This window comes from Pteropus vampyrus, unplaced genomic scaffold (assembly GCF_000151845.1).
Source record: "Pteropus vampyrus isolate Shadow unplaced genomic scaffold, Pvam_2.0 Scaffold245, whole genome shotgun sequence".
Lineage (NCBI taxonomy): Eukaryota > Metazoa > Chordata > Mammalia > Chiroptera > Pteropodidae > Pteropus > Pteropus vampyrus.
In genome coordinates this window covers 696,207-707,847 of record NW_011889026.1, presented here as the reverse complement: position 1 = coordinate 707,847, position 11,641 = coordinate 696,207, and the positions used below count along the sequence as shown (strand labels likewise).

General features: G+C 42.5%; 2 protein-coding genes across 8 annotated transcripts in view; both read right to left on the bottom strand.

The window, feature by feature from the left end:
• The window catches only part of FAH (fumarylacetoacetate hydrolase), a 27,423-nt gene that overhangs the window by 13,281 nt on the left and 2,501 nt on the right, over nucleotides 1-11,641 (bottom strand). Inside the window, exon 2 of one of the 2 annotated variants that reach the window (XM_023520051.1) lies at nucleotides 6,937-6,943. In XM_023520051.1, the coding sequence (XP_023375819.1) occupies nucleotides 6,937-6,943 (7 nt within the window). Of the gene's footprint in view, nucleotides 1-249; nucleotides 319-6,936; nucleotides 6,944-11,641 lie in introns of those variants that run through there. The other variant, XM_023520052.1, reaches the window with a different exon arrangement.
• Nucleotides 2,327-11,641, bottom strand: part of ZFAND6 (zinc finger AN1-type containing 6) — a 35,139-nt gene continuing 25,824 nt past the window's right edge. For 3 of the 6 annotated variants that reach the window (XM_011374386.2, XM_011374387.2, XM_011374388.1), the window contains 5 exons: nucleotides 9,911-10,081; nucleotides 8,544-8,721; nucleotides 7,586-7,686; nucleotides 5,212-5,325; nucleotides 2,327-3,258 (listed from right to left, as the gene is read on the bottom strand). In XM_011374386.2, coding sequence (XP_011372688.1) covers nucleotides 3,110-3,258; nucleotides 5,212-5,325; nucleotides 7,586-7,686; nucleotides 8,544-8,721; nucleotides 9,911-10,064 — 696 coding nt within the window. In that variant the 5' untranslated portion in view covers nucleotides 10,065-10,081 and the 3' untranslated portion in view covers nucleotides 2,327-3,109. The remainder of the gene's footprint in view (nucleotides 3,259-5,211; nucleotides 5,326-7,585; nucleotides 7,687-8,543; nucleotides 8,722-9,910; nucleotides 10,082-11,641) is intronic. The other 3 variants (XM_011374389.2, XM_011374390.2, XM_023520054.1) reach the window with 1 other exon arrangement.

The following is an 11,641-nucleotide window of genomic DNA, read 5'->3' as shown; positions in this document are numbered from 1 at the left end:
GAGCGAGGTCCCCAGCCTGGCACTGAAGGCCGGCTGGGGCAACCTCAGCCTCGTGTCCCCGCAGGGCCCAGCTCCGCTCTACAGCGCGCTCGTGGGAGTCTGGGGCACCGCCTCTGAGGCTTGGAACCAGACTTCGTCCCTTCTGCCAACCTGTGACCCAGGACACTTACGCCTCGGAAGCGGAAGGCACAATGGTGTCTTGCCGGCCTTAAATTAATGAGACTTTATATTCTAAACAGTGTAACTCACCTGCTTATCTCACATTCCAGTGTCGACAAGACCTTGACGAGCTGATTAACCTTGGACGAGTTTCTTGACCTCTTCCTGCCTCAGGGTTCTCCTCTGAATAATGTGGACAAGTTTCTATCTCACGGTGGATGTGAGAATTAATCGTAGAGCAAACAGAGACTACATACACCACCTTTGTGTAAAGATAAGCAGACCCGAAACCGGAAGGCCTGAGAGGGTACTTGCCTGCTCTAAGGAGGGCTGACCACTGGGCCCTCCTTCCTAGGCCCTGAGATGACTGTGACGGAGGCTGACCAGTGACCACACCATAGGGACTCTGCGGTCTCGAGTGGTAGGCAGTCTGGTTCAGGCGGGTTCCAGAAACAGGAAAAGGAAGAGTGTCACAGCGTGTGAGATGCCTTCCAGGCGGCACCTGATACCTATTTCCAGTGATTCTTCGGCTGCAAGACAATGAACTACTGACCTGGTCTGTACTGGCCCTGGCATTGACCCTCCCTTAAAGGGAGGAACTGTCTCATTCTGTGTATGGCTCTGTCAACCCCCAGTCAACGAACGCCCAGCAAAACACCGGGTACAGACTTGAGTGATTAACAGGAAACGGTTGACGGAAAGCAACTCATCACTAAGCCAGTGAGCCCAGCTCAGCCAGGCACTGGGATTCCAGCAGCTTCAGCCCTTCTCTCTGTGTGGGCGACGCTGGCCCAGGACCTCCCTCTGAATACACAGGCTAATGACAGCCTGGATGTTCAGAGTCCCGACAGGAGAAACCCAAAACCTTTTCGGGGAGAGGGGGTGGGCAGATGTGTGTGTGTGGGAAGGGGTGTGGGCACGAGATGGTTGAAGGGGGAGTAAGATTTCATAGTTTTAAAATAGACGTGCCAACCCACTAATTATATATAGTGTCTGAAAACGCCAAGCTGTTCTGTTTGGAGAAAAGGCATTTGAAGTAACTCGCAAATACACTATATTTTCTTTTCTTTCTCCTTTTTGGGCGGGGGTGCGTTGAGCATGTACACTACCTACAACAATGACAGTCTTCCATCTTTGTGAACTTAACACAGAGGTAATTTTTCAGTCGTTCGCTACATTTTTCTCCCGAACACTTTCCCTCGTGGCTCAACAGCTTCGTTATGATCATTTTCATCGGCCACAGCAGCTGCCGATGTTCTGGACTGTAATAACAGCGAAACAGTGAAGATCTTTCTGCCTCGACCTCCTCCTGTGGCCAGGATCTACAACACAGTTTTGAATATAAGCACTGGTAATGGGCAGGCCTTTGATTCTGACTTTAAAAGGCAGTGACGTTCCTCTTTTCAGAAGGTGCTTGCTTTTTTGTTTGGTTGGTTTTACACAGAATCTATCGGCTTAAGACAAATTACTTTCTAGTCCTCATTTATCTTTTTTGTTTGGTGATGAACGGGTGCTAAATTCTATTATTAAATACTTTATCTGAATATGTTGAGATAGTCAAAATAATTTTCCCTTATTTTAACCTGTTGATGGGATAAATTGCATTTACAGATTTTAATGCTAAAAGCCATCGTGGCATACTAAAGATAGAACATACGAGTAGCAAGTAAAGAAATTTAAACCTAGAACTTTGTCTTGTAAAATACTGCTTTCATCTGTTTTACATAGTATTTCACGTTCAGAAAGGCTGGCTGCCAGATAAAAGTTTGGAAATGACGGCACAAGTGGCCTTTTGAGGGTCCTTCTACTCCGCAGTTCTGCAGCTGCCGTGTTTGAATTACGTTTTCGGTTTCTCTGATCCTACCCGAAAACCAGGCTTCCCTTAGATGCTAATTCAGTGTGACAGAGGGCAAGACAGAGAATCGGACAAGAGCTACAAAGTATGACATCTAAGTGACAGAAGAGTTCTTGGCTTTAAAGAAATGCCGACATCTTCAACTCACAGGAACGTTAAGATCACGATCTATCGTCAAAAGAGTAGTCACAAACAGATACGAGGTGAACAGTAGTGGCGCTCTCACAAAATCAGCAAAGTGAAAAGCCACAGGATGGGGAGCCAAAATGAACTCCTGGGAGAGTAACAGAGAAAAAGCGACACACAGGAATGTCACGTTTTCCTTTTTATTTAATCAAAGACTGGTGGATAAACATAAATACAGCACAATTACTTCAGATCATTCTTCATATTGTATACACACAGACGGATGAACGTAATCTGAAAGAAACCTGCAGTCAGCAATGAAATGCATACAGCTTTTCCTTCCCTCGCTCAAAAAAAAAAAAAAAAAAAAAATTAAAAACACTCAAACTTAGAATCTCATCAGCACACACTCTCCTTTGACGAATGATTCAGACATAAATAGTGGGTGCAAAGAAACTATATGCTAACATATGTATAACCTTTGTTAATGAAAAAACAGAAGCAGCCATAATGATTAAAATACATTCAGTTACTGATAACTAGTTGTGCCCCAGAGGGCATTTTCAAAAGAGAAATCGTGCTGCAGAGAAAAGCTATATATACATACACAATGAGAAAATAAACTGCAAGATTAACGCATGCATGTTTAATACTGGAAAAAATCACAGCCCTCCAAAATCTCTCCACGTTTGTCAAAAAAGCCCTCTGCACTCAACTAAAATTAAAATGATCTTAAAAGGATAATACTTGTAAAGTTTACGTAAGTCTTTTCAGCCACAGAAACTGCAATGGAAATAAAAGTTCAGAGTCATTTTCAAAACAAAAACAAAAATCTATTCTTCTGATGACATGCATGATTAAAAGGACTATGCAAGATACAATGCTCTACATTCCCAATGACTAGGAAAAAAACCTCAAGTCAATTTTTAGTTTGCAGATGGTCAAAGGATTTTGTATTCCAGCAGGAGTTCAAATCTTCTGGATCTTTTCTCCAACAACTACTGGATTTTCTTTTCTGATTTTCTCAGCAGCATCGGCTTTGTAATTGTAAGAGCAATTGTGTACATCTGAGTAACGGTGTACACCGCAGTAAACATTTCCACATCGGCATTCAAACCCTGCAAGTGGATTGATACACAGACCTGAGTTGGAGGCAAGGTCGAAATACTAAGTTCCTTAGCAAAATTAACGTTAAACAGATCCTGTATTTAGAGCAACAATCTAAACAAGCAGTTTCGCGAACTAAGAACATTCTCAAAACTCACTAGCTGATAGCTTCCTTTCTTGTACCAGGCCAGTACCAGAGCAAGTCATAACCACTTTTCTGAGCTCAAGTTTCCTCATCTGTGACACGACCAAAAGAATCCCTACCAAAAACAAATTGCTACATTGAAAATATGAAGCATTTCTCCAGTCCGAATACTGTAAGGTGAAAACAGGCCTACCGTCAGAAGGCGACCTTAAGATGTAACTAAGAACACAACGAAATGGCCCCGCGGACAGAACTGTATCCACGTGAGCTTTCTCTGGCTGACCTCCAGTGCAGAGGCAAACTGCACCCTGTCTGGGTGACTACAGCTGGGATCCAGAGTCGGAGTCGGTGCCTAAGTATGAACTGCTTACTAACGCAGGCCGATGACTCAGCCTCTCTGAGCCTCAGTGTCTGCATCTGTAATTTTGGAATAAGTTACTGGAAGGATTAAATTAACTTAACATATAGAAATCATGCAATAGATGCTTCTCATTCAGGAAAACGTCTAGAGTTGAAGCCTAAAGACAGACATGAAAAGGGTGAACAGTCCACGTAAAACTGGTCCTGCTCCCCAAATTTGCATTTTATGGTATGATGGAATTAATTAGAAATGGAGCATAGGAATCAATATTTCAAGCACTGACATATGATGTTAACTTCCTTTACGCCACATTTTTTTTTAACTTCAAAAATATATTGTGACTTCATAATAATGAACGAAAAATGAAGCCAACAATAACGCTAGACTGACAGATTGGACAGGATGAGGCTTACTAAGTCTCAGTCTCCCAGTCATGCAGTCTGGGAACTTCTGAGACTGGAAACTTCCTAAAACATAATTTTGCTCAAAATGTTATCTCCTCTTCTCCCAGCTCATAGTCCAATTTTTATGCAGAGTATGCAACACAATGTCTGGCACACAGCAGACAAAACATGGTCACTATTTATAGCTGCGACTGTCCCCCCAACCAATGAAGCAGGCCACACGACTGGCGCGGCCTGGCCTGGCCCGTTTCTGCGACCGCAGCGTCCAGCACCCGCCTCGCACGCTCTTCCCCTGTCACTCACGGTCCCTGACGTGAGCTGCTCTTCCTCCTCCTCTGAGCTCTCCTCTGAGCTGTTTTCTTCTGACTGAAATGCCTGTTTCCAGCAGTTATAACTCTCAGTCATCCTTCAAGTGCAGCTGAAACATTCTGCCTTCACAATACTTCCCTCGACAGGCCTCTACTCCCTTCCTGTTGTATAAGTTCATCATCCCCAAACCAACCTGTTTGGCCACATTTAATGCATTTCCTTTGCTAAATACTCAAGTGGTATTTTGAAAACTTTTTCTCCCTCTCTTAACAGCAATAATACATTCCGACAGCTCTGTTACAGCAGTCAACATACATCGATTATTGTGTGGCCTTACACGTACTAACTCACTGAACCCTCACAGCCATCAAAGATTAGCCCTTTTCACAAAGAGAAAGCACTTGCCAGTCCGCCAAGCACTGAAATACGCTCTCTCGCTGGCATTTCTGGCTCCCTGAAGGCGGAAGCCACCTCTGCCTTTAAACAGCACCTGGCACACTGACCTGACTTGTCTCGCACTCTCAGAAAATCAGCTGGAATGAAGTTTTAAAAGAAAGACTATTCATTTCACTTTTTGGTATATAATTAAAGCTACTTTTATTTCTTTTCAGAAAATTCAGAAGCTGAAGCATATCCGGTATTAGTTCTCACAGAAACAGAAACAGTCTTAACTAAAGCCAGTAACAGTAGCCAGGCGTTATTTTAACATGCAACCTTAATTGTGAACCATGATTCAGGCCCTTACCAGTAAGTCCCACTTTCTTCCTGCACATGAAACAGCGATTCTTTTTTTGTTTTGGTTTTTCAAGAGACTTGCCTTGCTCTTCAGATGGCTGCTGTGCCGTATCTGATACTGAAGCTGCCAAAAATAGAAAAGTGGTAAAATGTAGTTATTTGATTAGATTTTACTAGCTGGGTAGCTGTTGTATGTACCCCAACCAGCCCCACTGATCTGTTACTCAGAGGACAACTGAGAAATTCATTTTACTAGTATGAAAAGATGCTCATATTAAGTTACAAGTAGTTTATTTAACGAGATCTCTTTCTGTTAATGTACGTACACACACACACACATGCAGGAAACTAGAAGTATATACATTGACTGACATATTCACAGTGACTTTAGAAAGTGTTCTATATTCTAATTGTTCTAATAATTACGTATTTGACTAATAAAAGGTGCACACGCACAACACACACACACAAATACTACTTGGTATCCTCATGGAGTGTGTAAGAAAATGGCCAGATACAAACTTTTAAATATTGTTGGGGTCGGAACTATACAGATTTCTCAGAAAACAAAGAAAAAAAAATGCTGACATCAAGATTCAGTGGAATCTTAACATTCTCAGAATGTTTCACACAAAACCCTTCAAATGTTAGGAATAAGATAAATTAATTAAAACGTTATAATTAAGATAATAAAAGAATGCGTTTAAGTAGCGAAACCAAGGCCAGCTGCATCAAGAGTCAGGTCAAATCACTGCCCCCAAAATCCTAGCTAATATGATCCCCTCCATCACTCACTACTCTGACGTCCTGAATGCCGTCACTGGAGTCAGTCTATATATAACATGACCTAGCAGACATGACATGGGCTCTCAAACAGTGACCTGCCTCGGATTGAGTTTTTTACCTCTCCAATTTTATCACGTTTCCTTTTTCTTTGGGAATCTACTACTCAACCAACTTGCGGGACTATGCCAGGCCCCTCTGCCCGCGCCGCTCACAGCCAATTCAAAAGGGCCTCCCGTCTCGTTTCATCTGAGGTGTCGTCCTCTTGAAGCTTGAGCTCAAGCACCTCCTCCTCCAGGAACCCCCGCTCGCATGTTTAAATACCGACCATCTCCCCACACCCTCCAACTGAGCTCTCTGAATTTGAAATCTGATTACTTCCAGCTTTCTGTATCTAAAGTCTCGTCTAGCTGCAATGCTTCCATTAGCCTCCTGTCCTAAGCGACCACGCCACGACAACAGTGTGAAACTGAAAGCTTTAACATCACCCTGCTCTTATTTCCCACGCCCAGGGGATAACTAAATCTTGGGAATTTTTCTATTTGTGCCTTTAAAATATCCCTCATCTCTTGTTTCTGTTTAACCAAAAAATAAAAATAATTCGATTATATTTATGAATTTATAAAAGTATGTTGGGTGCACTAGAATACTTATGTTGGCCAGACAGTATTGCTTTCTTGCTATAGCAAAATCTGCAAATAGACAAATTATGCCAGTCGTTTGTTGGGCATGAAGTCAGAGCAAGGGAATTTGCTGGCTTAACTAAATTTAAGCCTTAGCGAACTTAAGCTAAGACTGCCGGATGTCTCTGTCATCACCACGTGATCATCGTGTGCAATGGAAGGTTTCACGGGCCAGGGCATTTTCTCCCTTTAAATCATGTCGCAGGCAAAACGACACACTGTTCGTCCTTGGGCTTGTCTTCCCAGAAAAATCCGCCTTCAATTAACACATTGTTTCTACACACTGGCACAATGCAACTCACCGAACACAGATTGTTCAACAAATGCCTCGCTACTATCTCTGCTGCTAGGAAAGCTCTCACACGCATTTCAAGTCTCCCTAGATCACCTGGATCCGCATGATGGGGACATAAAGAACATGGGCAAGGACAGGAGGCATCTGTGAATACGAGTAACTGAATGTGACTTGTGCCGTAAATCACAGATGGGCAAAGGGCAGTGCCTGCCAGTCAAGTAACGTAGTCTCTTAGACAAACTGAGTCAAAACACTCCTCCCAAACCCGCAGTCCCAGTTTGCTTGGAGAGGAAACAGGATTGAGAATAAACTGGCCAAAATAGCAAAAGATAATGGTATAACTCCACTACACACTCATTTAATTTCTCGAACTAAATGAATTTTGAACTTTCTATGTTTATGCTGATGACATAATTATATGTAAGTGGGAAACGGAAATGGTTCTCGACATTTCAGTCAATGAAATGCTTGAGGATCTGAAATATTCTGCTCACAAAGAAAATAAATCTAAAAATGTGTATTTTAGGCAGGTAATTTTTAAAATATATGCACCCAGGACAGTGCCTGACTTATAACACTCAAATGACAAATAAATGACAAAATGAGCGAGTGCGTATGCAAACCTTGCAGGTCTTCTGTTTCAGGTATTGCTTTGTCCACAGATGTACTGTCCACTTGGGAAGATGCTACAGATTCTGATAAAAGTGACTGATTTGATACAGGGCTAAAAAAGCAAAAATATTTAGATTTTAAGAGACCATCTCTGTGCATGAACAACGACGAAAGTGATATAATAAGAGCTCAACATATCTAAGTACATCATTGAGACAAGAATGAACACAGATACGTTTTATAACTTAAACACGACCAAAGAGCTTTAAAACTAGAGACCGGTTTGGACCAGAAGTTGACTGCTTTGGAAATACGGCAGTACTGCGTGTCCTGTGTGTGTGAGCTCCGTCAGTGAAAACCAGGATGGCAGACGGGTGTAAGGAAAGCTGATGCAAAGCCGTACCGGGCGCATGGCGTCACGGAACATCTGTCCCGGGCTGGACGACAAACCGGGGACTAGAAACTCAGTGTTTACTCCTACCGGCGGAATCAAAACGAAAAATCTATTTCCGTATTTTCAGGCTTCTAAATGATGTGACTTCAAAGTTAACAAGGAAAAATGCACTACAAGTAAATGTAGGCACCGCATCACGGTGCGAAACAAAGAACCCGTGACGAGACGATTTTTTAATGCGAAACACTAATACCTGCATAATAAGACTACAGTTAGAACTTAACGTGCTTCAAAGGGACTTCAAGGCTGGGTCGGGATATATTAGGAGGAAGAATAAAGGAAAAGCCGTTCAAAAAGGAACGCTGAGATTTAAAAGACAACCCCCCGACCCCCACCTCAATGTAAAAATGATAAAAAGCCTTTTCTAACTCATCAGTAATAAGGAGACAAATACAATTTTAAGTCAGTTATCCTAAAGCGATTCTACAGTTTTCCACAATAGGACTGATCAAATACGGAACCTGGGTTTTATTTTGCGCTAGCGTTCCGACCCCAGTTCCGAGACCGCGTCTCACCTCGGCTGCAGAGATGAAGATGTGGAGTCTCCCGCTGACTGAGCTGCTGGGACACCTGGGACACCGCCGTCTGTGCACTGAACAGGTAAAGACTCAGACAGACTACTGACAGCAGTCGCTGTAACAGGACCACGTTTCACATTAGTGACTCTGTACTCTGGGCAGTCCGACACCTTATCTAAAAAACGCAAGGTCAACTTTCCACAAAATACGGTAAATATAAACTTTGTTTTACTAGAGAATATGCTGGTTAATTACTGTTAGTAACATTTTTTCAATCCTATAGTTTTCAAATGAAAACACGTTAACTACGAAGGAAACCATATACGAAATGTATATGTTAATAAAGTAAACTCCTATTTCTCAGGACTGAGTATCACCAAACTCTTCAGCTCACGAACATCTTCCAAATACTAGTGCACAAATGAGATATTTAAAATAAAAGATAATTCAGTAGTACGGCAAACAGGTTCAGAATTAAAATCTGCGCTCAGCACACTAGGTTTTATTATTTTCCTTGTTCTTCATATGGCAGGCATTCAAACGAGGATTTAATTTTAAAATCAACGACTTAGAATGATTTGATCTTAGCCTTAAGAAAATTTGGAGAAGTTTTGATTAAATGGTTCTAGATTTTGGCTTGAACAAGAAGCAATGACAGGAAAGACACCATAAAAAATTTTAAATGAACTTAGTGACAGCCTGCGCTTTCGAGAACCAGAAACACCTAGACACTTAGGCGCTGACCCACAGAGAACCATCCTGGAGGAATACCAGTACAGTAACACTTTACTTTGGCAAGGCTGATGCTCAGAATCCTCACGATGCTTCTTACACAGCCAGCGAAGCGAAAGCCCACCTCAATTCCAGGAGAACTCTTGACAGAGAAAGGCATAAAAAACCCCTTGCTCTGAGTGCAACCGCTACACCTCTCCTTCCCGTGGGAGCGAGGCCTCCCCCACGGCCTACTGCTTTGCGTGCCCAAGCCCCACTGCGGCCGTCTCCAACTATCTTGACTTCAGAAGTCATCCAAGATCAAGGAACCGAGGTCCCCTTGGAGCCCTCCACTCCCACACCTTACTTTGCAAGAGAGCAGTATGTACTTGAAGTATGCTTCTACTTTAATAAGATAATAGAGGTCTGTAGCACAGCAGGGAAGACTATGGAATGGGTTTACAGCAACTATTTTTAATACCCTTATTCCTGTTTCCCTTCCTTTGACAATCACAATACGTAGTGAGAAATTTTAATGATATGAATGTAACACTATAAATACAATGTGAGAGCAGAAAAAGGTATTGGGGACACTGTGCTACCCAAGCGTATCTCCATTATGAAAGCTGCGGTGTTTCAGCAGAGCTACTTACCAGGCGGGCTTATTCTACCATTACTACTATTCTGTCTTTGAAGATGCTCTTTGTAGCATACTGAACACATGCCATTCGTACGAGGGTTTCCATAGAATCCGCAGCCAGTGGAACAAAGCATAGGCACTTGGCTGTGATTAGTTTCTTGAGCCATGTTCGTCCGTTGCACACCTGAAATTTACACAGAATTAGCAAAAAGACTCAGACACACGCTGCAATTGTATATCATCCAAACCCACTTCACAGAACAGAGAAAACCCACAGGTACTCCCCTCCAAACCACTCTACGCAGCTGTCTCATGATCTAGGGCGAGGGTGGAGGGAGAAAAAACAGACCAAAAGGATACAGACAGAACTTCCACCTCCCACCCGCTCTACAATGCAGGTCTGTACCAGCCCAGAACGTATCCAGAACTCTTAGAAAAGGTATCTGTTCAGCAGACTCCACACCAAGCGGGAGGTAAGGAAAGCCCTGGAAGTCTAGTTCAGTTAGGACTCCTGGTAATGAGAAATATACATGATAAGTTTTGCTATATGTTATACTACTAGGTTCTAAACATTTAAACTTTTGCTCAAAGTTCATCTTTTAACTTGTGTAATTCATTCTGTTTAAAGGGCATTTAATGTAACATCAGTGCCGGTAAAGGTAGGGAGGAACGGGCAGAATGCTGTTGAAATGAGAATGGGCTCCATCTTTTTAGACAGCAATTTAGCAATTCACCTTAAGAGCCCTGTAAAAGATTGCCCTTTGAACCAGTCATTCTCCCATAGGAGTCTTCAAGAGAATAATTAGGGTATAATCAGAAAAAAGAACAGGCACAATATGAAATGCATCTAGAATATGTTGCTAATTAAGACAAAAAGAGCATCTATAAATCAGCACAGAGGGCAGGAAAGAAGCTATCGACGATGGTGAGGCTGATGGTGATTCTTTTTCTGATCTGTCTGTATCTTTTCTGCACTTCGAAAATCCTCTTAAGTGAAGAAACTACTTGCCTAATTGGGAATGAAACTCTTTTCAAAAAGTATTTAAAATATAAAAACTATCAGGACAGAGGCACTGTTTGGGAACCCCAGGAAGGCGCTAATCAGTTAGAGCAGATGGCAGAATCCCACGTGCCGCTGCCCGCATGAAGCGAGGGGCTCTCTGGCACGAATAACATGACAGAAGGTAATAACAGGCTCTTATTAAAAAACCTCCCCAATGGAATGAGGGTGTATGTGCATTTAGGACCCGTCTACGTTCAAGGATCTTGAAGGACGAGGCCAACGGAGGAGGGCAACGTTTTGCCACTGAACTTTCCCTGAGTCGAGGAACAACGAAGGAAAGCATTCGTGATGCTGTTTACACATTTTCCTATACCCGAACTATCGGGAAAGACTGTTGTGGAGGGGACCTAACGCAGGTTTCAGAACCAAATGCAATAGTGCACTCGACTGGCTTACACAACGAAGCGAGCGGCAAGTTTATCATTCGCCTTTAAAAAGAAACATCTTAAAACTGTAGAGAATGTTTAGACCTTTAGCATAGGAATACAATTCGAGATTTTGGCAACTTCCTTACTCCATGATGGCAAGTCATCTCAGAGTCCAGTCTTTGCTGCTCTGCCATATGTATGCTACTTTAGATCCTCTCCTCCTGCAGTTCTATAAATATGCACATAAAAAAAGTACCGACAATGAGACAAAAGCTAATGACAAGCATTCGGCTCATTTTTTGGACCTATGTTC